The following is a 26835-nucleotide window of genomic DNA, read 5'->3' as shown; positions in this document are numbered from 1 at the left end:
GGTGTAGAAGCTGATTCTCTGATCCGTCAGTGTCACCCAGGAGATCTCCTCATCAGCTGTGCTTGTGGCTGCTGAGTGCTTGCTCCGGCGTTGGGGTGCACTCTGAGCAGCTCCACAGCGCTGGGGCTGCTCCCAGCTTTGGTGTGTCTGGTACTGAGCACCTGCCTCAGGCTGTGCCATGCCAGGTTGGCTGGAATGGCCCGGAATAAAGTTAGGTGACAACAGAGATGGTGTTCACAAGGGCAAGGCTGTGCTGTGGTCCCAGCTTTGCTGCTGCCTCCAGAACAGAAATTTGGAAGCGGGCAAAAGGAGAAAGGTACGAAGGCCGAGCCAGTGTTGTTGCAAACGAATCATAGAATCATAGAATGGTTTGGGTTGGAAGGGACCTTAAAGATCATCTAGTTCCAACCCCCCTGCCATGGGCAGGGAAACCCTCCACTACACCAGGTTGCCCAAAGCCTCATCCAACCTGGCCTTGAACACTGCCAGGGATGGGGCAGCCACAGCTTCTCTGGGCAACCTGTAATGTTGTATCCCCTTGTCTGGAGAAGCTGCTGTACCCCTGGCAGGGTAGGAAATTGCTGCCAGCTCTGCATTAAGTGTCCCAGCAGTAAAATAATGGTGGCTTCTCTGGGTCTTCCTGCATCCGTGTGTATATTCACAAACCCTTCACATGCATCGTGTCCCATGGCTTGGAGCATGCAGGTCCAGGCTCTAAGAACAGTAGGAGCTAGCTGTGAGTGGAAAATGAGGCTGGAAAGCTCATTCCTTCTATGCCCAGCAAATGGGGTAGGGACAATGACAGGAACTGGATTTCAATTTTGGCCTGGTGAGGAAAGCATCGAGAGCATAAGGAGCACTGTTTATTGCTTCAGGCCTGGCAGGCTCGACAGAAACAGCCGTGGGAGCCAACCTCCCTCTTTCCTAGGGTGGGCCAAGGTGAGAGGTGGTTTGTGTGTGGTTTGGGTCGGCTGCTGGTTTTTGCCTGTTCCCTCATTGCCTGTAGGTTGCAGTAACCACTCATCTCCCTTTGTGATCCCTCCAGGAGGCAGCTGTGCTGCTGAGGAATTACAGACAGTTGATGAAGAACGTTCTTGAAGATGCGCGGCTGGTCAGGCTGCAGCTGGAGGGTGGAGCGCTCCTGGCCAGACTCAGGAAGGAGGAATCTTGTGTCACACTCACCCATGACTACAGGTGAGCCCCAAGAATGGGAGAAGAGGAGATGGAGATGAGCAAAAAGCAGGCACTGGGAGTCTCTGAGATGACCCGTCGTTGGTGCAGGCTAGAGAGAAGCTTCATGTAGCGAGGAATTTTGTTGAAAACAGCAAAGGTGAAAAACGTGATGAATTTTACTCTTCTCCTGACTGCTTCTTCGCTAGTCCAAAAACATCTCTGAGTGGATTCTCTTAGATGGTTAAAGTTCCTTTTCCAAGCCAAATCAGACTTCTCGTCTGTAGTGGAGAGAGGGCTGGGTATTTTGTGCACCTCTCAAACACAGTTCTTAATTGATGATGCCAGTGATGAATGATAAGGTTCAAGGCGTTATCGCTGTGTGAATTTTCTGAGGCGCTCCTTACGCAAGGGGATTTCCAAGGACCTTAACTGCGAGGAATGCTTCCTGGCTGCAGCAAGCTCCGCTCTCCTCGCACGTTGGTACGGTTTGCACAAACATTCGGTGCCCGTTGGCAGCACCGGTATGAGGAGCGGGGATGAGAGAGGCCAGCTGTTGGAAATCCCAGGGCGTTGCACAACTCCTGTTTGCGCTGTGAAAACACCTGAAGCCTATCAGCGTGTGAAGGCCTCTGTGCTATGTGCTGTGCAAACAGCAAGGCAGGAAGACAGCCCTTGCACCCGGGAGCTTCCAGCCCGAGTGGGAGATAAATTCTGGCATGGGTGCAGGTGGGGGTGTAGTGGATGATGGGACAGTGTGGAATGGCTCCATGCACCCGCAGCCTTGCTCTGGTTAAACTCTCTGTTGCTCTCGTGAGCTGGGAGGTTTGAAGGGAGGGAACGGAGAGAAGATAACAAAAGAACTCGCAGGGTATCTCACCCCGGTGCTGGGGAAAGAGGAACATTTGTCTTTGGCAATTCAGCAAGTGGATGGCAGTGCAAGTTGCTGCCTGTCGCTGGGAGATGGGGGTCGGTGTTTTGATGCTGGACAGATGTGACCGTTCCTTTTCCCTGGTTGCCGTGGCTGCCCTCTGGCAGGCCCTGCAGGCACTGTTTGCACGCTGGTTTGGTGCTCCTGATGGGATTTTGGATAGATTAGTCCAGTATAGCCTTTGCATTCTGACACGATGTGAGAAGCACGGATAATGCGGGTTGTTGTGTTTTGGTTGGGTTTATTTCATATTAAGCAACGCATGGCGACTTTAGAGTCTTAGGAGAACGGGGAGAATGTGCAAGCTTTTATGTTTTGTTTTGGTTTTAAGGTAAGCCCTGTGTTCTTGTGCAGGGAAATGATCAACTTTGAAACATGATCTGACAGAGCCCCTAAGGATAACTTACTGCCTCGATTACCTTAGCAAAGACAGGGGCGGGCGATACACACAGAACTCTCTGGTTGCACAGTGTCTGAGCGCGTGCCGAGGCTGTCCAACATGTTCTCTGTTTAACTCGGGTTATATTCATCCCCTACCAGTATGAATGGAGAGCGTGCGCTATGGGTCAAATATGTGTGACTCTCTCCAGTCTGAGGAGTGTAAATGAATATGGTGGGAGCAAGTTAGTCCTCTTCTGGCCTGGGGATTAGTTGCAGAAGCTAAAATCCATGCAGTATTTTAAGTGAGGAAACGCCTGCTTGTCATTGAATCATAGAGTGGTTTGAGTTGGAAAGGACCTTCAAGATCATCTAGTTCCAACCCCCCTGCCATGGGCAGGGACACCTTCCACTACACCAGGTTGCCCAAAGCCTCATCCAACCTGGCCTTGAACACTGCCAGGGATGGGGCAGCCACAGCTTCTCTAGGCAACCTGTGCCAGTGCCTCAGCACCCTCAGAGTGAAAAATTTCTTCCTTCTACCTAGTCTAAGTCTCCCCTCTTTCAGTTTAAAGCCATTGCCCCTTGGCCTGTTCATGCACACCCTTGTCCAAAGCCCCTCTCCAGCTTTCTTGTAGCCCCTTTAGGCACTGGAAGGCTGCTGGAAGGTCTCCCTGGAACCTTCTCTTCTCCAGGCTGAACAGCCCCAACTCTCTCAGCCTGTCTCCATAGCAGAGGTGCTCCAGCCCTCGCATCATCTTCATGGCCTCCTCTGGACCCGCTCCAGCAGCTCCATGTCCTTCTGATGTTGGGGACCCCAGAGCTGAACGCAGCACTGCAGGGGAGGTCTCAGGAGAGCAGAGCAGAGGGGCAGAATCCCCTCCCTCAACCTGCTGGCCATGCAGATCGTGTAACTCGGGGCAGAGGACTGAAGAAGTCAACTCTTCCCTGTTCCAGGATCCTTTTAAATGGGGAAGAAGTTCTATCACTTGGCTAGAGAACTCAGTATAACTACTGGTTTTAGATCCTCTATGGCTCTTCTCTCCTCCACTTGTTCTCTCCAAACAAGTGTGCAGATATTAAAGGTTCTGAGCTCTGCTAACCCTGTGAAGGTTCCTGTGGTTATGATTTTTGAAGGCTGCTTTAACTGCTAGGATCAAAGTAGAGTAGGGAGAAAATATTGTTGTTGGCCTACACAAAATATTGTTTGTAGTTGGCCTACAAAGCTAGCATGGAGTGGCAATTGATGTATGTGGGTCCAATACTAGATTTTCGACTGGTGATGTGTGAAAATGAAGCAGGACTGGTTGTGTCCATGCACTCACCAAGGCCTGTTGTATTGCTTTTTTCAATTTTTGAATTGTAAAATCATGATCAATGCTTAACAGTCTTTAATTTCACACCTGCTCCTACTTGAAATCAAATTATTTACAAAAGCAAGTCAAGTGGCTTTATCCTTTTGGCTCTTGTGTTAATCACGTGTCTCATTGTTTTAGTTTTTTTTCTTCTCTTGTGGTGCGAAAGCTTGATCAAGCAGAGAGTTATGACTGCGAAGACTTCTTAGTCAGAGGTTGTGAGGCCAGCTGTGAACAGGTAACTGTCAAAACATGCAAGAATGGCACATAAATAGAGGCAAAAATTGTAAGAGGAAAGTTTTCTGGACTCTTAGCTCCAGTTAGTTAAAATATACCAACCAGAAGGGCAGAGCTAAAGGTAAAACACGTGATTTTTCTTAAGACCCACAAAGAGGACAAGCCCAGCTGCACCATCACCTTGGCATTAAACAAGCAACAGACTGACTTGCTGCTTTGCAGGGGACGTATTTTGCCAATTCTCATGTCTTACTTTCTTGCTGGTTTGTGACTTCACGTGGCAAAAAGAATACCAGGAGGCAGCAAGCCTAGAGATGGAGAAACCCATCTGAAAACACTTGACTGCAGGCTAGAGATAGCATGCCAAAATAGGCAAGGAAGCACGCTGGTGCAGTCAGATGTTATCTGCCAAATACCTTTCTGGAGCACATGGCAAACAAGACTTGCTTTAGTCTTTCTTTAGTAATGAAACTCTTCCTTTGGGGTTGGTTTTGGCATGTTTCCCTGCTCTGCCCTCCTGGAGAGCAGAGATGCCCTTTGGAGTGTTTCATGACACAGAGCAGTGGGATTTTGTTGCTCTTCATGTCTGACCCATGTTTGTGAGGCATTGCTAAGCCAGTGACACAGCTCCTTTCCTGCAGGAATTGAACTCATCCCATCAGAGACGTGGTCGTGCAGGAGAGCTGTGTTGTGGTACATCCATTTGTTTCTCTGACAAACGGTTTAAGAGCCTTCGGGAGTCCCTTCTGGATGGTCCCATCCTGAGAGATGCTGTAACACCACAGCAGTGGTAACTCTACTCTGCTCTCAGTGTGAGCTGACCAAGGGTTTCCATGCTCCTCCCTCCACCAAGTACCGCTGTAGACGATAGCCTCGCCTTTCCAGCACTTATCCACAAAGGGAAAGACAGACTTCTCCAAGCAGTCTTTCTGATCTCAGCCTTTTCCCAGCTTAGAAAGGAAGAGCTCCATTACAAGAATACGTGTCCTGCAGGCAGCCCCTTGCAGGGAGTTGGCTAAGGGAGTGTGGTGTGCTCGGCTGGTCCCACGCCGCTCTTCCACCTTGGGCAAGACCAGACTGAATTTGGCCCAGAGCTGGTGTGGGTGTGGTACTCGAGCCAGTATCTCGGTGGCGCCTCTGTAAGTGCTGTAATGACAGCTTCAGCACGGGCTGGCCACCCAAAGGGGCAGGTGGACTGCTGAAGGCAGCATTGCCACTTATTCATTGTTGGTGGAGCTGGGTGGCTGTAAAGCCAACTCATTTGCCATCACACCATCTGCTGCGCAGAAGGCTCGGTGCTTCTCCAGGTCTGTTAGCTGGAAGCTTCCAGGTTTGGCTGTCCTGGTCTTTCTGGGGATTGAAATGCAGAGCTATTAGCCTAGCTGAAGCTCCTGTCGGTAAGTGTGGACAAATGCCACGCAGACATCCATCACTTTAATGCTACTAATACTTATTTTTGCACTTCTGGACAGGAAATTTTTAATGAACACAGTCTTTTTAGTAAGTTACATAGAGTTGGCCAGCAAATGGATCTTTGGCTTCTGGATATCTAATGTATTGATCAACCCACCTGTGGCTTGCAGGCAACTCACTAAACCAGTTGTGGAAGGTGGACTAATGCATTGCTTATTTTGTGGTGGATTTCAAAGACTTCTCCAGGCTTATGATGGAAGTGCCAGAGAAGCTGCCAGAAGCCAGGCAGCCGCAGTGGGAGCTCTTACTAAAGTGAGGTAGTTGTGTGGGGCTGGGCAGCGAGGCAGGGAGACTTCTAACCTGGTCTTTAGCCAGACATTTTCCCCTGTTGTTTTCGTTATTGCTGCTCTTCCAGCATAGCCAAGAACTGGGAATGTTTTCCACTGGGAACACTGGACAAAGTATCCAGTGATGCCTTTTGTTCTGTAGATGAGTCAGAAGTGGAGTAAAGAAGATATAAACATTTTATACTAATATAAAGATTATTGGAGAGGGACTTTTTGCAAGGGCATGTAGTGATAGGACAAGGGGCACTGGCTTTAAACTGAAAGAGGGGAGATTTCCATGAGATCTAAGGAAGAAATTCTTCCCTCTGAGGGTGGTGAGGCACTGGCACAGGTTGCCCAGAGAAGCTGTGGCTGCCCCATCCCTGGAAGTGTCCAAGGCCAGGTTGGATGAGGCTTTGAGCAACCTGGTGTAGTGGAAGGTGTCCCTCCCATGGCAGGGGGATTGGAACTAGAAGATCTTGAAGGTCCCTTCCAACCCAAACCATTCTCTGGTAAAGATGCTTTATGGTAGTTGAACCAGACTACAGCTGGCACGACTGACTCTACCAGCGAACCGGCGTTCTCAGTGTGGCATGGGAGTGGGATTGCATCATGCTCTGCATGTTGTCGGGCAAGACAGCCACAAGACTAGGTGTGAGAGCTGAAAGAAAGAGAAAAACCTCAGATGGTGAAGGAATGACCAGGTTGGGTGCTGGGCTCTGTGCAACATGGAACCAGAAAAAGCATAATCTCTTCCCCCAAGCTCCTCATCTGAAAAGAATTTGTGCTTGCAAGCTGTGAATAAGCAGCTTATAAATAGATAGAGGAGTGAATTCTGCTTTTGTTTGCAGAAGGCAGTATAGTTAGTCTCTGCACTTTGAGGGTGGAGTGGCAAGAGCCAAGAGCTGGTTTTGTGAGCTGGCTATTTTTAGTGTGGCTTGGTGATCTGGTTGGAAGCCCTGGGTGGGGACGTGAGCTGAGCAGAGGTAATGGGCAGTGTGGAGCGGACTTCCTGAGCAGCTGCCGGGTTCCTCATGCTGGACCTGACTCAATGACAGCAACAGAGAGGATGATCTCACAGCTAACAGCCTCTGCAGCTCTTGAGCCTGGCTTCCACGTGCAGTATTGAGGCACTAGGTCTGCTTGAAGCTGTGGCTGATTAACGTAGGGATCTCTGCTGTCGATGAAGCACTAGGTTGTAGCTGTGTGGTGCTACAGGAGCTCATGTTTGTGGGTCTTGAGCAAGACTCCTGTTAGTCGCAGCTCCTGCAATGCTCCAAGGCAGGCACATGCCACTCTGCGAAGTGGTGTACGAGGTCCTTTCGGTAGAAGTCAACTTGGGTAACGTACAAGCTCTCAGTGGCTCCAGGAGGGCCTGTCAAGGGACTGCATAAGTGCCATCTGAAGCTTTTTCTATCTGGGATCTAGGCAGATCCAGTGGATCATCGAAAGCGTGGGACAAGTTGGGGGTGAGGGCAGAGGGGGAGACAGGTGCCTGGTGCATAAGTTCTTGTCTGGGGAGAATGGGATGGCTGGCATTCTTGGTTTGGAGGGTAAAAGGTGTGTGCCTCCAAGCTAACAGCTCCTGCCATATGCTGGTGGTCATGGTCTGACAACCTACGTGGGGAGATCCTTCCTGGAGGTGGTCTTGTCTTCTACTATTCTCTTCCTGCTTTAGAGATGTGTTTGCTTCTGTCTGCGCCGCGGCCAGTTCGAGGGTTGCTGCTCTGTGCATTAGCACGTGCTTCAGAAGGTGGCAGTGCTTGTGTCCCTTTCACTGGTGCCGTCTTCCTGGTTTGCTTAACTAGCGCTTGCTCATCTCCCTGCCTCTCTGGGAGCTTTGGGAACGCTTCCCCTTCCATAGCACACACTCCTGACGTGGTCTGCAAGATGCACCTTCCATTGATAGGCATCCTTTGCGTGTTTCTCCTGTGGCCTTGACCCGAAAACTTTCATCTCTTGGTTAGGACAAGCTCTGTGTACCTTGAAACGCGATGAAAAACTGTGCTTAAATCCTGGTCTCAGAGATTGGCAGTTTTCTACCGTGAGACGCCTCTGCCTTGTTGCTGGTGCCACAGAAGATGCTGACGAGCCCGAAACCTTTGGCCTTTAGCAGTGCATGGGTGGCAGCGCTCTGCCGTGGTCTTATCTGTTTGTCAGGTGGAGGGAGGAGCGCACGGCGACATTTCCATCCAAACACCTAGCGTGCTGCTTGGTATTCGTGTTCCTTAGTCTAACCTGTTCCCTCTGCTTGCGTGGTGGTTTTAGCCTGCTGGAAAGCACTTAACAAACCTCACTGCTCTGCACGTGAAGGAGTGTGGGGCCGGTGTCGTTCCGAGTGTACGGAGTGCTGTGTGGAGCCAGCTGTGGCATTTGCAGAGAGGTAAAAAATTGCAGAGCTCTGTCAAGGTAAGTATTCGTTGTTCCTTTAAGCTTTTCATGAGATGCTCCCTTTCTGCTGTTTATTTTCTGCTGTCTTGTGTCCTAAATTTTCCTGGATTCAGTGGAAAGTTACCCAGAAGGCTCTGGTTTTGCTTGTTCTTGTTTGCAACGTTTGTCATGCCAACAGGGCATTAGGTAATTAATGACACACTGTGTGTTTTATCTGTTTAAAAATATTACGGAACAAATTGCAAAAAGTTTCCAGTATAGGATGTTAACTGAACCGCCTGAAATTCCTGGCTCAGCCCAGACCATCCCACAAGCACCAGTTTTCATATGGCTGAGCTGGGGTAGGTGTTGCTGTTGTTGGGGTAGTTACAGCACTGTTATGTGTGTCATAACACTGGGAGTGTGCAAAAATCAGGGAAATAGGTGTGTGGCTTTAAACGACAGTGGGCATGTGTTTGAGCAGGGCATCTTGGAAACCTGGTGGTCCCAACTCCAAGAACACAGCTGTCAGACTCGTGCAGTCGGCCTCGATAACAAATATAAGTAGGTGAATGTATGTAGGATGAAGTTTGGAGGGAGGAGTTTTTCACAGCTGATAGAAAACCACAGATTGATGCTTGGTGTTCCCAGAATGGTCTTCCCACATCCTATCTCAGGCTCCACTGCGGGGTGAGCTTTCCTTGTAAGTAGGTGTCCTGGTTGGCTACTTGTTGGTTTGGGATGTCTTTTCCTTTTTTTTTTTCCCCAGTCGGTTTTATGGATCTTACTGGGATTTAAAATCAACCAAAGTCTGAATGCAGTTTTATTGTAACTGAATGTGAGCCAGGCTGGGGAAAAAAACTGAAGGTCCCAGGTTGGGGCCGCACTCGGACACTTGTCTAACCATATGCATCAATCCCTTTGCTTTTAGAGGGACTGCAGAGTATATTCCTGCTAAAAACACGTTTAAATGAACCGTGCTCCAGAAGAGAATTCTCTCGGCAATTATGGTCTGCGGCGTGTTGTATTAATTGTTGCTCCCAGCGTGTGTGCTTGTCAGGTCAGCTAGTGAGGAGGGATCCAGGCAGGTCTGCGGTCGCCGCTGTTCCCCGGATGAATGGCAGGAATCCCACAGGCAACCCCAAACTTGGTGTTTGACCTCTGTGCCTTTCTAAGGACACTTTGGGGTTCCAAAAACTGTACCCAGTTCCTCAAATACCTTTATTAGGTGATTAAAACCACTGTGGCTATTTGTGTGCTGCAGAGAATAATTACAGTTTATTTAGCAATATCTGCACTAGCTTTACCGTGGCTGGTTTGAATTTTAACCTCAGCTGCATATGAAGTGTTCAGCTTGAAGAGCAGGAAGGTGCATTTGAGGTTGACCTCTTTTTATGGGATCATTACAAATATGGCAGTTGAGTAGGTTGCTACCATAATGCATTAATGACCAGGAAAAGTCCTATTGCATTTCTCTTCCTGCGAAACAGCCCTCAGGCACACAGCGCTTTCCCTGCAAAGCTGGAAGGGTTTCTTCCTGAAGCATTGCTCAGGATGAGTAAATGGTTTGTAGCCAAGGTGTCAGCACAAATGATCTGGGTGACGTCCTTGGACAAACTATTCTTTAAATCTCCTAGTTGCCAGATTTTATTCCTTTTCTGCCAAAACCTGTAGAGGCATCCACAAGGGAAGTTCAGCACCAGGAGTGGAAGACTAGACGAGGCTAATGTTGGAACATCTGGCTGTGTTTCTTCTAAATTACAGAACGATCAGGGATATCTGATTTTCCAGGGCAATTTAACTGGAATATACTTGCCTAAACCCCATCAAATACACTAGCAAAAGGCAGTGCGTCTCGTGTTCCTTCCATCCACGAGTTTTTCCTGTTTTAAAATTGACCCGGGTCAGTCAGAGGATAGGCTCTGACACTTTAGCTGTCCCTCTTGCTGTTGGCTGGAGCGGTTTTTCATGGGGCAGGCAGCAGGTTGCAGAATAGTGATGGTTCCGCTGCGTCCCTCCCTGCCCTCTGTTTCTGTCTCACTGGCATCAGCGGGCATGGCTCGTGCAGCACCTGCTTTTGCAAACCTGCTGGATGCCTCTTCCGTGGCCGTTCGTTTTCGAAAACAAATCAGGTATTTTGCTTTGAAAACTAAAGTGTAACTCTCCAAGGCTGGCTTTTTTTTGAAGGACCGATTCAGACAGAAATGGCCTTTCTAAATGGTAGGTTTAAAATTACCCTACCATTATACAACAGCTTGGCACTCCTCCAGAAAACTGGAGACGTTTGGAACCTTTTCCACTGAAACGGTAATTGCCCAATGAAAACAGGATTTGGGGAAGCATAAACTTGACATCAAGCTACTCCTTTTTGCTATAAATTATCTTGACTCTGCACTATTGCAGAATTAGTTTGGATGATTCGAGCACGGAAGAATGTAGTGGAAGACTCTTATTACCGCAGTGACATGTTGCAGGGCGATTGCAATGCATCCAAACAAACCTAAACTTAGACAAGACTTTCCCCTGACTTCAAACAGCTCTGCTCTTCTGCCTCAGAGTTGCTCAGGCCTCTATTAAAACATCTTTAAGGTGCTTAACAACCAGGTGTTTCCCTTTGTGTGCAGGGAGGAAGTCACTTTTTCTTTTTCAACCAATTTTTCAGTATTTGCTTTGTTTACTCCAAGCCGCCTTGAAAGCAATGAAGGACAGGAATGAAAAACTCCCAGTTCTGACTCTGAAGGTATCATTTTTCCCATTAAACTCCCTGTTGCAGGATATCGCTGAGTTCACTAGTATACTGGAAACGATTTAGGAAGAAGCTTTTAAGATGTGTATCAGCAAACGGATGGGCGTGTGTAGATAAGTAAACAGATGTATGGAGATTTGGGAGAACGTGCTTGATGCCCAATGGATGTTTTCAGGGAGCACCGAAGTGAATCCGAAAAACCAAACTTTCCCATGGACTGTGAGTAATTTCTTTATTGGCTCAGTTTGCCTACTTACTTTATACTCCAGGGTGGAAAGGGTTATATTTTCCTCTGTGTAAGAGAGCAAAAGATGGATGTTAGTCAGAGAGCCTGTCGGGCTGGTAAAAGTGAACTGTCAAGAGCTGACAACGTATGAATGGAGTTACCTTGGAGATGCAATGGAAGAGCAACAACTAGACGTTGAGGTTTTAATGAATGCCTGCCAAGCGAGGCAGAACATGTGAAAACAGTGTGGCTGGACCTTGAAACAAAGGATTGAGGTGCTGGGATGCTGGAGGAACTTGGCTGAGGAAGAGGAGGAGGGATGGTGTAAGGCCACACCTGAAGTCCCTCTGGGGCTCTGAGCCCGGAGGAGCCATTTGGAAACACTTTTTTCTGGATGGCCTGTGAGCAGTCACTCAGCAAACCATTGGCAGGACCACGAGAAAGGGTAGCCTAGAGTACTGGGTTGTGCCCTGATACGTATTTATGCTCTAAACAGCCCAACTTAGGATGAAAACAAGCTAATTTCCAGCCCTCTTACCTGAAATGAATTCTCTGTCCAGTCCCTGCTTATGGTATAAACTCCCCACTGCATCCCAGACTGGTCTAGGTAAGTTTGAGATGCCCGTGGATCAGTAAAGCCAAGGTTTCCATGTTTGTGTTCGGTAACAGGGTGTCAGTTTTAGTTCCCTTGAATCAGTGGAGATAAAGGGAAGACGACTGAATAGATGTGTGCAGCTGCTGCTTTCTTTGCCGGGAAGTGGATTGCGTCTGATAGCACCAAGGGCTGGGTGCTTGCTTCTAAACTGGGGGCTCTAGCTTGGTTCTTCCTTACCACCCTCTGCAAATGCAAGGGAGGCTTGGTCCTATCGAGATTTTCAGAGTCTGGCTATTGCCAATAATATGGGATAAATCCTTCTGTGGAAGGACCGTGTGTGGGGGCAGAAGAGTTCTGTTTGGGGTGGGTATTTTTCAGTCCTTCAGCTCAGGAGTGAGCAGTTCATCCGAGCCCCTTCTCCTGAACGAGAATTTCTGTTTATACTAACAGTATTTCTGATTATATATGAAAAAATACTTAACATGTTTGTCTTGTAATGGCTTCCTATCCCTCTACCTTAAGAGTGATTTTTCCCATAGTTGCAGCGTTGTCTTCAGGAGAACTTCTGTTTTGTGGCTTTGGGAAACGTGCTGTCTGCTACATGGGAATCTTTTAGTATTTAGAGCCTTGCAGCCCAGGTTGTGACTGACTCCTGTCAAGGAAAACCACTCAAATTTGAGACAACTGGAGTCCTGTTTCCTCCATCAGGTATGGAAAGGAGTGGAGAGGGACTCCCTGGCTCCCTTCCCCTCTGTCAGATCATGCTGTGTGGTAGGTCAGCCAACGCAAGAGCTGGAACTCTTGTTTCAAGTTGCTCAAGTTCAAGGTTACCGTCTTGTGATATCTTGTTAAGCCTTGAAACCATGCATGCTTGCTTGATCATGGGCTTGGGTGGACGTGAGGACTCCCATTACAGAAAGGTCTAGCAGGTCCATCGAGCTCGTTGATGAGTGCCGTCAAAGTGGCATCAACACTGAAGTGATTTCCATGGAAGCTCAGGGAAAGGTTGGAAAAGTATTTTGCCTCACGAGAGACTAATTGCAGATGTTTGCATCTAACAGCCTGTAATGTCTGAAGTTCCAGGTGCTTGCTTGTCTGTGCCAGGGGGAGGAAAGCATTTGCTGTATCGGTGAGTGGATGGGAGCGTTCGTGCCAGCAGAGACTTCAGAGCCGTGGGAGTCAGACCCAAGGGTGTCTGCCTGTCTGGCCATCAGTATGCTGGAGCCTTGCTCAGAAACTAGGACCTGACAGATACGCTCTGCTGCACAAAACTCAACAGCATGAGTATTGTTGCCAAATATAACTTCCAGCAGTCTTCCGAACTGTTTCTCATTAGCTGTCCTAGCTGTGTCACTGCTGCTGACGGGAACTGGCCTTCCCAACCTGCTCTGTACACAGGCTTTCCAGAGCTCAGCTTGGACAGCGGTTGGGCTCTGCTGCTGCAAGTCTCCTGGGTTGGATCTGGGTCCGTCCCTGGGACAGGATTACAGACCAGAAGGCTCAGATCATCGCTGCTTGTTTATGATGGTTTCGGGAAACGCGGGAGCAGCGTTACAGCTTGGATCTTTCCATTGAAGCTTGCAGATTCTCTGTAGAGAACCTGTCTCCTCTGCACTGCAGTAGCACTGATCTTAGTCCAGAAACAATTCAGGCTTTTTTGGCTGCGCTTTGGAGAAATTCATTCAGTCTAATGGCATTTTGAAGAGGAAAAACAAAAGTATCTAAGAGCCTGAGGTTTGAGAAGTTGGCTGTTGCACGCTGGGTGGAATTCCGAATGGAAAAATCCTGTGGATTTCTGCTATGCAGAGCTAGTTGTTCAGACCTATTGTACTACCCTGTGTCAATTAAGCGCTATCTAAAAACTGCGGGACGGTTGCCGCTAAACTCTTGTATTCAGTTGCATTTCATAGGTTCAAGATGCCTATAACCCAAGACAGAAATAAACATCAGTGCTGAATTCCTTCTATGAATTTCCATTAGTAAAGCTTCCAGAGTTTATTAGCTACCTATTCCACAAGTGCCTTGGATAATTTTAATAATACGATAAAAAAAACATACTCATATAAGCCAGGTGATTGTAAGACAGTTGCAAAACAAAAGCTGGTTTGGGTGAGTACAGGAGATGCTCAGGCAGCTGAACACGCTGGTGTAGAGCACAGCTGAAGAAGGCTGTAGTGTTTTTGTTGAAGGTGTCTGAGTCTGTATTTGTAAAAGGAGGCAAAATCTAGAAGCAGAAGAAATATGAGAAGTTCAGGGACACGAAGAAAGAAGAAGCTTGAATGCAATTCTGGATCCTGGCTCTAATTCGGTCAAACCTGTGCTGGAGATGTGCTGCTCACGTCTTAACCTGCTAATATTCATCATCATGCCAGGATTAAATGCTGTGCGCAGTCCCTGGCTCCAGCATCCAAGGGAACTGGGCTCCGGCCTCAACCCCTCCATCCCTGCCTGTGCCCAGAGGAAGTTAACTTCTGCTGCGGCCAGGCTGGCCGGGACAGTACTGCCTGGTGTTGCCTGTGGAAGACAGGGAGCTCTGTCTTTAAATTTTTCCAGCATAACATAGTAAAATTCAATTCTCTTGGTGCTGGGGTGCTGTACACTTCACGTGTTCATTTGACTGGTGGAAATTTGTGAGAGTGAGCGGGGCATCAAGTGCTTTATATTGTTGTTGTCATTTAGGAGAGACTTGCTTCCTAGTGATTGCTCACTTAAATTCAGACGGTGGGTTTGGACATTGAGATGCAACAGCCTGCATTCATGAAAAGCTGAGCATCCCATCTGAAAGTTTGACAAGAACTCTAAGTTTTGCAAGGAGCCTGACTGGGAGGAGGTGCTCTTGTCCTTCCTGCCAGGCTGTCTGCATTGGGATGGGAGAGTGGTGAATCACAAGAATGTGCGGGGAGCAGCATTATTCTCCTTCTGTTCTCCATATGGAGATGGCCATTATGGGTCTCATGGGGAGGCTGACTGAAGCGCCTCTGTCAGCCGGGTCATGTTTGCATGAAGTGCTGGGGGAAGGACCTGATGCAAAACCCCTGACCAGACTTGTGTCCCCTTCCAGAGACGCGCTTGATGCTGCCAGCGTGTTTTATAATCGAGTTGATGAGGGCGTTCACCGACTGGTGATGTTGTCCAACAAACGCATCCAGGAACTGGAGCTGGTGATGGAGTTTGAGCAAGTGGAAGAATGTTTTAAGGAGGTAAGGCCTGTTCGTGAGTTCCAGTGACTGCCTGCTGCCACCCTCTGACTGTACATCCTATAGCAGGTCCTGGGCCTCTTGATCTCTTGTGAAGGTGTAGAAAGATGCCTGTAGACCCTTAAAAAGAACATCAACAACTGAACATTAGTATTTGGGATACGTTTTCAGATGTGCTGAGAACCAAGCCACTGTTTGCCTGGTATCTCTTGATGCCAAGTAAAAGTCTCCTGGCTGCTCTCTGGGTGTGGATCAGTCAAACCCCATAAACGTCTGTGGTGGTTTTTTATACACGGTGTAGTGGTTCATTGGTAAGCAGTACACTTGGAGGCGGGCTGTCTTTTCACACTGGTCAGCAAAAGTACCCTCTCAGCAAGACTGTTGAGGAGCCATTCTTCATGCTCCATCTTGAGAAGCTGCAGAGCGATGGCAACAAGCTGATGAGTCCGCGTGTCCCCTCTGGGTTGTGGATCCTGCAGGGTTTGCCTACATCCTGTTGCTGAATGAGGCTAGCTGCCCATCCCTGCTGTGAGCTTATTGAGATTCCTGTGGAGTGCTCAGGTCCTTGCTATTTGATAAGGCCCAGGCACACTCTTTCCCCTCTGGGTGCAGCCCCAGGCACGTTCCTTTTGCCTCTGGCTGCAGCGCTACTACAGTCTCCAGGCAGGGGAACAGCCTTAGCCCAAGAGCTCAGCCCCTCCAACCCCCCTGCACTTCTGTGGGAGCTTAAGCTTCCTTTCATGTGGTCCTCATCGAAACTCTTTACAGCCGTGGGATAACTGAAGCAAACAGGCACTGGTTTCCAGAAAGACCTTTGAAACGTAGCCACGTAGATAGAGAACTTTAAAAAGCCATAAAGTAGCTCAGGCTGTGAGCGTCCTACAAGATCTGATCAGTTCTCTCAGTGTGGTGCATCCCAGATGTGCTCCCTAAGCCTGAATTCAGCCTCGAGGTTATGGAGTCACAGAGTCTCCTTTACTGTAACTTCTCAGCAGCGGGAAGTTTTCTGTATCACTTAATACCCTGTGTGTGTGTGCAGGGTTGTGTGCTGGTTGGTGCTCACCTAAGGAACCTGCATCCTTAAAGATGAGTACAAGGACCAGTTTTACCATGGCTCTCCTAGGATTCTGGGCTCTTCTCCTCTGGAGAGAACTGGATTTGCAAAGGAGGCTGTAGTTTACCTGTTGTTTTCACAGGCCAAGGTGGATCCAAGAGTTTTAATGACTTCCCATTTGGAAGTAGACACTCGGGCGCCATGCACTGGGTGTTCAGGTCAAGAAGTGTGATGCAAGAACCTAGTAAAGCCTCCCTTAAACACATGTATTTCCAATAACAAACAGAAATGAAAAGCACAAAGGCAGGCTCTGCAACCCGTCCCTGCTTTAAGCTGAACTTTTTTTGATCGAATCGAGCCAAACTGACTGACTGCTCCCAGCTGGCTTTGCTTGCACATCACCAATGATGGCAGAATTGCTGGCAGCAGCTGCTCCTGTGTTTAAGCCTGCCTGGGAGCTCTAGGCAGCAGCAGCTTGCCCCTCTGCAGTATGGGTCACCACCTGGGACCCACCCCGTCTCCTCCTCTTGCCAGTGGGCTTGTTCCATGGGCACGGACCCTCTCTCAGTCCAGAAGACTAGGAGTTTGTCCTGGACCATGAGGTTGAGTTGGGATATGGAAAACAGGACACATGGGCGTTAGGAAACGTTTAGTCTGTCCCTTCCCCCAGGTGCAGCTGTGCCTGAAGCACTGCAGACAAGTTTACCAGCCTGTTTTTAAAACCTACTATTGGAGGAAATGCTGTGTTATCCTGCCTGGCCTCCTGTGTCTGCTTTGCTTCTAGGACAAGGCCAGGTTGGATGAGGCTTTGAGCAACCTGATCTAGTGGAAGGTGTCCCTGCTCATGGCAGGGGGGTTGGAACTGGATGATCTTTAAGATCCCTCCCAACCCAAACCATTCTGTGATTCTGTAACACTCTTGTTAGTCAGTTCCCTACCCATGTGGGAGGATACAGGCTCATAACTGTGGCAGTGGCTGGGCTCTGTCAAGGAACCTGCAATTACTGCATGGCTTTACGGTGATCTGCCTTCAGAAAACCAGCAGCGGAGAGGCCTAGGGAACCACGGAATATGGCAGATGGGGAGAATACGTCAGTACCTTCACACTGACGTAGTTCGTGTCCTGCCAGCCAGAGAAGGGAAGTGGTGTAGGAAACCTGGCAGCAGGGAGATTTTATCCCACTTGGGGGTAACAATACCAGGAACATCAGGCCAGCCTGCAGGTTGCAGAGCTCGCGTTAGACCATGGCTCACCCAAGCCAGAGCCCAAGCAGCTACTTGCCCTGTTTATGCCTAAGGCCAGTGAGCAATAGCAGAGTTTTGCAATTACTCAGTAACCTGAAGTGGAAAAACTCCTAGCAGGAGGCTCAGGCTGAAATGTCAGGATGGGAGGAGAAGTGTACATGCACATTCTTTCCAGTAATGAAATGACCAGTGTTATGAGAGCAGTTCCTTGCTCTTTCCACATAAAGGCCTACCTTGGTGAGTAGCACAGAGTGAGTAATAGAGGAGCTTTTCCCTTTTCTCCTAGGTCAGCAGTTGGATCGAGAATGTTGGCAGAAAACGGCTAAAGGAAACGATCAACCTGGACGATTCTTTGGAGATGCTGCTTCAAGCACAAAAGCAATTCAGGGAGTTTGATCTTATTGCCAGTGTAAGTGTTGTCTGATTGGAAAAACATACTCTCCAGAGTCTGAGCTGGCAGCATATGTGCCTCATATGTGCTCAGCCAAACCCATGATGCTAAGAGAGGGTTCATCACCAGGGTGTGTGTCGTTCTTTCACACTACTTGGCTTCCCTGCTCTCCTCTTGTAGACAAAGCCACCAGCTCAGCCCCTCAGTAGATGGCATTTGCCAGTCTTGAGGAAAATAACTACTGTGATAGAAGAAGGGTTTTTGTTAATCCCTTGATGTGCTTGTAACACTGTCTTTTTCTGATCCTAATTGTCCTGTAACCTGACTGCGTAGGCCTTTACAAGCTGCCATGTGGCTCTTGTAAATCAGAACAGAGGTCAGGGCTCTCCAAAATTCTGCTGTAAACAAGTACACCTCTGCTTATTAAAAAACAGTCTAATTAGTCCTAGGTGTTAATGACCTTGAAGACTATCTACTGTCTAGGTCAGGTCTCTATCCTCATATGCAATTGCATTTTGCTTTCAGGAATATTGCAGAAGAGGGCAGGAAGCACTAAAGAAGATGGATCGATGGGAAGACTTCTCCTCTGTGGATGTACATTCTTACAGGGTAAAGCTGGACACCTACAAAGATCAACTGGAAGAGTTCTGCACCCAACTGGATGAAAACAGGCATCGAATCTGTGAGACGGTCAGGCTGTATGAATTCTTTGACAAGGTAAGACAAGGCATCTGCTGCACGGAGGAGGACGTAAAAAGCCTGCTTGGACTCAGTCCATAGCTTGGTTGTTTATGAAAGATGTGAGATGTAGTATGTGTGCAGCAACAGGGAGTTGGATCTATGACCTGCAAAAGCCCTCTTTATGCTCATGTGTCTGCAGTGATTTTTTTTTCAAGTCAATGTGGATGAAGGGATGGGTGTGTGTTCAAGAAAATATCTGCATCTGTTAAGTATAGAGGTCTTCTTCTGTCTGGAGCTTGTAGGCCCCTCTCGTGGCTGCAGTGGACAGAAGGATGGTGGCAGCGCTAGCTCAGACATCGAGGGCCAAGAGATTGGCTGCTTGTGTCCAGTGTTGGCCATCAGGCCAGGGCAGGCTGCCTGCGTTTTGCTCCTAGGATGTCCTCACACACCGGTACTTTCAGCCTGTTGACACATCAGGAGCAGCCCCCCACTATTCAGCGCTGAGTATAGCCCAGCTCCTCTCTTGTGGGGGCCCGTGCGAGGAAACGGGGTGCTGGGAAGTGTGGCTGAGGGAACAAGGGGACTGGGTTGGCCCAGGCATCTGAGAAGCAGGAGAGGATGCATGTGGTGACTGAGCTGAGTGCTTGGCCTTCTCACCTGTTTGGCGTAATGCAAACGCACCCATTCAGCAGACCTGCAGTCGGATTTGGTGTCCTTTAATTTCTGAAGTTGCGAATGAATAAACAGTAGGATTTTCTAAGTGCGTTTTAAAATACAGCTTTGGCAAGCACAGAATGCCAGGGAGTCTGTACTCCATTTATTCCCCACTTGTACAAACATTGGGTATTGAAGTTCTCAAATTCCAGAAAGAATAGACGCTAAAAGTTAAGTTGTACCAGATGTAGGTGCCACTTACGGGCTGTCTCCGAGCTGCCTTGGCAGCCAGAAGTGCTCGGGGAGGGGAGAGGGAGTTCAGCTAAACATGAAGACATCAGGCATCCTGTGCGAGGGAGGAAAGTGGAGAAGGCAGCCCAGAGCTTTGCTGTCAGGACACGTGAGGGACTGAGTTTGTTTTGTGATGCTCTGGAGGTCTGCTGTAGCTCATCTGTGTGGTTTGCTGTGCAGGTGGGAGATGCTCCCGCTGTGGGAATATGTAATTTTAAATTTTTTTCCCCCCAGTGGAGAGATAAGTGCCTTCTGTGCCATAGGAGAACGGCAAGAACCTGTGCTCTGCTCACTCATTGAGCACGGACATTCAGGGGCTGCTCCGGTCCTTGAACGCCTGTTGCCAGCATGGAGGGATTCTGGGAAGGATCCTGGGAAGGATGGTTGTTGTCATATTTCTTCTGATAAACTGAGGCACGCAAAGGTGCCAGGTCTTGCTCAGCATCTTGGCAAATCTGGCCACGCCAAATATCAGTCCTGTATGAACCTACCCAGCCAAAGCTGGAGATCTCTGGAGCACAGACATGGACTGTAGCGCCTGATGGCTGCTCTGTTCTCCGTTCAGACACGGAAACTACATCACAGTAGTAGGTCTTGGGCTACCAGAGTAGTCAGACATGGCTCGACAGCAATGGGTGTTCTTCCACATCTTCAAAGCCTTTCCAAAGCCTGGGTGATTCCTAGGGGCGCAAATCCTACGCAGACCCCAATGAAAGCCCATTCCTTTTCTTAGGGCATCATAGCACTGCTCACACAGCTGCTTTTTGGGGGATGACAGTTGGGGGACGCAGCCCTCGGCAGCGGAGTCCCTCTTGGCTGTGCCTGTCACGCTGTGCAGCCCCAGTGAAAACAGAATGATGGTGGCACGGTGTGTCTGCTCGCTGCTTTGGTGTGGAGGAGAGGTGCCTCGCTTAGTGAGGGAGGAGGAATTTGACCTCACTGGTTTCAGTAGAACTGTAAACAATGCTGGTGGTGTAAATATAACACGTGTGTCTTGTGAACCGGTGGCCAACCGAAACCAGGGATGTGGAGGAGATAAGTCCTGCAGCTGTAGGATGAGTGCAGAAATTGCTGCGCAGCATGAAAGTTCTTTCAACGCCACTTATTTTGATCTTGATCTGCAGAATGTTTTCTGCCTTCCCAGTGCGGAGTCAGTGGTGTGGTCTGGGAGGTGGGGGGGAAAGCAGAAGATGTTATCTGAACTGATTTCACTCTCTTCTGATGCTGAGCTGCTTTGACCTTTCTGCAGTGATCTTGTCAGTGCCTGCCTAACCCCCTTCTCTCTTCCCTCGTGTCTGAGGGGATCAACAGCAGGAGTCTGAACTAAGCAATGTCCTTGATTTTCCTTCTTGTAAAGAGCTTGCAGCGTGCCAGACCCCAGGATTTGGGGAAGAAGCCTGAGAATGCGTAAGCAATGTACGCTATGGTAATGAGCTGGCAAGCTCACATGCCTCCAAACAGCTCAGCATGCGCCAAGGGAGCGGAGTGCCCACCACAAGGATCATGGTATTCATGCCTCATGTAGCTCCCTGTCCACTGGGAATGGGAGGTTCTGTTCTGCTGGGCCTTCTTCTGCATGTGGCAGACAGGTGTTTCGTAGGGTGCTGCTTGTGGCTGCTGGACAGGACAGCACAACCCCATATGGTCCATCAGGACCCTGTACTGTGTCTTCTCACTGCTTGGCAGCTCCTGATGGCCCATCAGAGCTCCCTGTGATGAGGCACGCTGAGCCAGGCCAGACCACATGGAGCTTGCACATGGGCTGGCACGTTTCCCTCCACAAAGCCATGACTGATGCCAAGCTGGATGTTTCCATTTGTCCCCACTTCCTTTGTGGCAGGAGCTCTTGGTGCCTGATGAGGGCTGGATGGTGGCTGGAGGAGCAGGGAAGGAAGCTGCCTTCCCCATCTCTAACTGCGGGTGGAAGATTGTTTTTCAGTACCACAAACTCAGCGTGGGCATACTCGGGGACCTGCCATCTTCCTGTGGCTTCGAGCCTGCTCTGGCCACTGTCTCTTGTTTACTCAATTCCAAGACTGTGTTGGGATCTGGCTCCACACCATGCTTTGGGAGAAGCACTGGGAAGCTGAGCAAGCAAGGGTGTACGTTGTACCGAAAGCGCTGATGTCTGCTTCATTCTGGAGAGCCTGCAAGGCTGGTCATCAGTCTGCTTCTCTCGCTCCCTGTCCTGGGCACACCAGGAGCTAGAGCACATCTCCTTCTCCTTGCTTACCTTGTTAGCCTTCACGTTTTTTTTCCTTGCTTGAGCATTCTCTGGGTAAAATTATTTCCCAGCTCGGTCTTACATTCCCTACTCTTGACTCTACTGTGAGCCAAGTGTCCACGGGTTTGACATGGCCCACGTGAGAGCTGTGCACCCTGTCAGGACTGCAGCTGCCTAACTTGCCGTGGCATGTCTAACGAGTCGGAGCACACAGCACGGTCTCTGCTGGCCCTGGGATGACAACCGGTCCTGCGGAAGGTCGGTAGCAAAGGTTGGTGATATTTGCTGGCAGAAGTCACACTGTTGGAAGAAAGCACTGACCCAACTGGAAAGGGCAGAGTCCCATCGCACTGGCTCAGCACCTGCATACCCTGCAGCCGTGCGGTGCCCAGGGCCTCACAGCTGAACTCCCTGTGTCATTACAGCAGGGCCTGAGGCGGCCCCAGGGGCTTTTTCCTGCTTGTCAGGATGTTGTGCAAGACATGGCCTCTCTTGGTGCTCAGGGAAAGGGTGGGCGTCGCTCCGCCATGGCCAGGGAGGCTCTGGCAGCTTGGGCCCTCGCCTCGCATTTGCTTTCGGAGGGAAGCTGTTCAGAGTCCTGCTGCTCAGGATCAGTGCGGTGAGGCTGGTCAAGAAATGGGAGCGTTTCCTTTGCTGGGCATTTCTTTGGGCTCTGCTCCATGAGCCGTTCCTTCAGTGACGTTCTCTGTCTGCCACCCTCGGATCCCTTCCCTCAGAAGTCCCTTGGCCACCAGCCTGTGCTGATTCTGGTTCCTCAGCAGTGGTCTCCAGCTGTCCCTGGCGTCCTTCTGCTGCGTGCAGGGACCTGCTCCTTCCGAGCTCCGCTTGGAGCGGGCAGAATGCTGCCCGACCCGTTTCCATCCGTGTTGACATCTCTGGCGGAGTGGGTTACCTGCGCTCACGTGTGGATCTGCCCCCACAGCCGGTTCTCCTCCGCCCTCCTCCTCCTCCTCTCACTCTCCAGTCACTTTGTTCTTTGTGGCTTAGAAAACAAAGCCTTTGGCAAGTGAAGGAGGTGCCTGCCCTTCCTGGGGGAGGGCCAGCTGGCCTGCATTTGATTATGGCAGCGCCTCCTCATCCCTCCCCATTGTCCTTGCTGTAGGAATGCCAGCCTTTTTGCGCTCCATCCCCTGAACAAGTGTTGCTGCCTCTGGGGCCCAAAGAGGGGCTGTGGGCCCTTCCTCCCACCCACCCAGGCCTCACTGGCAGGAGAACCTCTCTGCACATCTCCATGCACCTTCCCTCTGAGTCGAATACACCCCGTCCTGACTCCGGCTGCAGACAGGCAGAGCGAACCCTCTGGTAAGTACTGATTGTCCGGCGCTCCGGCTGACATGGGAGCGCTGGATTGAGATTGTTTTGGAAACAATGCCAAGAAGGCTTTTTGCTCGGTCGCTTGTGAGCGTCTGCGTGCGTCCAGCGTGAATCAGAGTGCTGTGTGTGTGTCCTTTGTGCGCCCAGACAGAGCCCTGGGGGCTCAGCGCCTCTTCGTGTGGTCCCTCCGAATCCCAGAGTCGTGCTGTCCCTCTTTATCAGAGGTTATTGCATGATCGTTTCAGTGGGCATAATTTAACTGCAGCTAGAAGTTGTTGCTGGGACTGCGTGCCTCCAGACTGGCCGGGGTACGTGCAGGGCAGGTGGTACCTCTCTGTCTGCCCGGGCTGCTGTTGGAGGTTGTGGACAGCACAAGACAGGGCTGCTCTCCTCGACCGCTCCGAGGTTTGCCGGGCTTCTGTCCCAGGAGTGACTGAGACCTGCTGGCACAGCATTCCCAGCTTCGAGAGATGGATCTGACCTTAGATGTGACAGCAGAAATCCAGAGGATGATAGACTAGCTGACTTCCACACATCATTTCCTACTTCTCCCCAAAAGATTTGGAACAGCGACCTGCTGATAGGTTTTCTGTTGTGCTTGGTTTCTGATGATACCGTGTTGCAGATGATGGTTTTGAGGGGGGAAAAAAGAAATCAAGACCCCTTCAGGCAGTACATTATTGATGTTTCTTTTTGCTTAGCCTTTGATGAGGAAGGAAGGGTTTGTGAATGCTGGTCTGTGGGAAGCTGGAAAGGATCCTGGTGGCTGGGACCTAAAAGTGTGATTTATTTTTTTTTTCCTATCGCAGGCCATTTGGCCCAGGTTGAGAGTTAATTTAATGGAAAGGACGTTAATGATTCTCTGCTCTGGGAATGTGCTTGGAGGAGAAGTGGAGAGTTAGAACTTAGCACCGAAGTGGAAAAAAGAGGCATTTGATGTGTCATTACTGAGCATACTTACTACAGACAGACACGCAGGTCGCCATGCCGTGATGCGTGTCTCTTGCCAGCCGTCCCGCGCAGGCTGGAACGTGGCTCTGCCCCCCAGCACCTCTGAGAAAATGAGGTTTTTGCTCTGGCTTATAATAAAGTCTCTGCAGGAGGCTTAACACGAGCTCTTCTCCCTCTGCCTCTGCGCAGAGGTCGGCTTTACTTTTCTGAGGACGAGCTGCATGAAATTCATAGAAGAGAATCATGGAATGGCTTGGGTTGGAAGGGACCGTAAAGATCATCTAGTTCCAACCCCCCTGCCACAATTCCCAAACAGCAGCTTTCTTCTGGTTACTCGTGCAAGTACTGAAGATGACGAAGGAAGATCCGAGCAGCACAACAGAGGAATACATACCGTGCCTTCCTAATGCTGCGGAACTGTTTTAGGGAAAGCTGCTGGCTTTGGCATTGTCCGACAGCAGCTGTCTCATCTCTCTTTCTCTCTCCTCTCTCTCCTTCCTCAGTTACACTCGTAAAGTCGTGCCCCCAGACAGACATCTACTCCGATTTGCTCTCCTGTTTCAGGGGTGTCCTTTTTCATGAGCAGCCTGAAGCAGTTGGGGGAATGAGCCTCGAGGTTAGAAAATCGATCGTCTGGCAGAGTTCGTGCAAGGTTAACGCGTGAAATCTCTCCCTTCTCATTCCCACCAGGTTTTTTGCTAGAGAAGTCTTCTTGCAAGGTTAATAAGCCTCTAATTGTTACTTTCCCATCAAAAGGCGTTCATGTATCAGAAAGTTTCTGCTTTGCCTTGGAGTTTGCGATAGCCGTCTTGCACAGACGCGAAATCCTGACCGTCTGAAGCTGATCGGCTGTAACTTACAGCTCCCCCGTGTTTTTCTGTCTTGCAAAATGACTGATTCGGAAACTGTTCTGCTTTATGAATTCTCCAGTAATTCACTGCTAGATCTACTGGTGCCCAGGCTATTTTCTCCGGTGTTTCCTCAATGACTTTATTGCCAAATTGGCTCCCAGCAAGCTCTGCAACCAGAGGTGAATGCCAACTAGCAGTTGGCACCAGCACTTGGTGCTCCTTACTGGTTGCAACATGGGTGTGTGACTGGTGCATAGGTTTTGTCCCTCAGTGTTACAAGGCAGCAGTGAATTAATTTGGGTTTTTCACTTGCGAAATCCAAGCACAACTGGCAGGTGAAGGGGAGGATTTCTTGGGTCAAGATGCTTTTGAGCACCTTCCCCAGCACCTCAGGCTGGAGGAGGTCTGTGTGGTGTGTTTGTGGCATGTGCAGGAGGGGCGAAGCCTTGATCTGTCTGTCTGGGGTCCTTCTCCCTCCTGCTGTGCTGGCTGCATCCTCCCCCTCGCCGGAGGGCACGGCAGGAAGAGGCTGGGGGAGCCAGCCAGTGCGCTGCATCTTTTGAGGTGTAGCCTGCTCACCCCTCAACTGCTTTCGCTGATCCCAGGAGTGCCAACGTGTTTTGCCACTGCTCTGTATGCAGGGAGGCAATGTTTGACATGCTGAAAGCATCTGCTGCCTTTGTCCTCGATCGCCAGAGCACCTCTGAGTAAATATTCCTCGGTGTCTTTGGCCACCCACGAGCATAAACTGACAGTTGTCTGAAAGTTTGAGGCTCCTTTTCTGTGAGTTGAGTGGAATCAGATCTCCTGCAGGATCACAGCACTGGGAGCCAGTCACTACGGGCGGGGAAGCAGCGTTTCCCCCCAGCAGGTTTAGGGAATTCCCCCCCAGCTCGTGTTGCAGCTGAGCTGCAAGGGGAGCACATGGCACTTGAGGTGTAAGATCTGATGCCCGTGGAGGTCTTTCCTCAGCTGACCCCATCCTTGTGCATGTGGTGCAAAACTTTGGGTTTGGGTGCTTTTTGTCACTCGGATATTGGGATAGGAGCTGCGCAAGGTGACAGATTTTCGGAGTGTTTGTGTGCTGGCATCCATCTGGATGCTGGGATCCTCCTGGAGACTGGAATTCCCTTTAGTTACGGGGGTTAAATAGATCTGTTCAAGCAATCTGGAGGTGAAGCTCCTCTCGGAGTACAGATGGGGCTGAAGCTCACAATGGTTCCCATCTGCATATCAAAGCCCTGGACATATGGACAGGGTTCTCCCAAGCACCCGCTGCCTCTGACCAGGCTCCTTTGGCTGCTCCACAGGGTTTCACATCTTGTGAGTACATCTCAGTGTGCTGTTAAGCCGGGGCGTCATTTCTAGCCGTGTCAGCCACTGTGAAGAAGAGGGAGGCACGCAGCGGGTGTCTGGGTTCGGTTTCTCCCAAGGCACGAGCGCCCACGGTGCGGTGCAGAGAGATTCCAGCACATCATTGAATAATTAGGTGGAGTTTAGCTCAGCTTATCACAGGGGAAAGGATGTGAATTGAAGACTGCAGAGAAAGCATCCACGCTCCCCCATCCAAGCCCAAGGGCGTACTGGAAGTTTCGCAATCCCCAGGTGGGGATGGAGGACCTCATTAGAAGGGAGCAGACAAGGAGACACCTACCACAGTCCGCTCTGTCGTCGCTGGCCTGCGGTGTGCTGCTACAGCGAGGTGTTTGTACGGCGTAACGATGTGGCTGTCGGGACAGATGTAAAAGCGAAACACCCCAAAAAAAAAACCCCTCTGGAGGTGCCATTAGGCTCTGAGCAGAGCGACTCGTTGCTGTTGTGCACGTCGCCAGCTTCCGTGAGTCACACATCATGGCGTGGCTTGATCTTGGATCTGGCTGGTGAAGTGAGGCTCTCGCTGCTCTCCAAAGAGAGGAGTTCTCCCTTTTGCTAAAAGAAGCCAGAAAACATGCTGCCCTTTTTCCTCCTCCTCTAGGCAGTGGTCATACGTTCCTAAATACACACACTCGCTCCTTCCTGCCTTCTGCTTTCTCAGCTGTGGGTGAGTTACACTCAGTGTGTGTAACTCAGTGTGTGTAACTCAGTGTGTGTAACTCAGTGTGTGTAACTTCTTTCCAGTCAATATTTCCATGGTTTTGTGACTCTGTAGTGACTGATGGAGGTTGCAGCCAAATGAAGGACCAGCCACCAGATCCCAGTTAAGGGCAGCGGCCA

At 49.9% G+C, this 26835-nt stretch overlaps 1 protein-coding gene across 1 annotated transcript in view; it reads left to right on the top strand.

Annotated features, from left to right (window-relative positions):
* PLEKHG4 (pleckstrin homology and RhoGEF domain containing G4) overlaps positions 1-26835 on the top strand; it is a 98824-nt gene that overhangs the window by 55640 nt on the left and 16349 nt on the right. The window contains exons 11-14 of the mRNA XM_086621239.1: positions 1046-1194; positions 14809-14947; positions 17530-17652; positions 18160-18351. Coding sequence (XP_086477365.1) covers positions 1046-1194; positions 14809-14947; positions 17530-17652; positions 18160-18351 — 603 coding nt within the window. The remainder of the gene's footprint in view (positions 1-1045; positions 1195-14808; positions 14948-17529; positions 17653-18159; positions 18352-26835) is intronic.

This window comes from Tauraco erythrolophus, chromosome 15 (assembly GCF_009769465.1).
Source record: "Tauraco erythrolophus isolate bTauEry1 chromosome 15, bTauEry1.pri, whole genome shotgun sequence".
NCBI lineage: Eukaryota > Metazoa > Chordata > Aves > Musophagiformes > Musophagidae > Tauraco > Tauraco erythrolophus.
The sequence above is the reverse complement of the archived record's forward strand: the minus strand, read 5'-3'. Positions and strand labels throughout refer to the sequence as shown.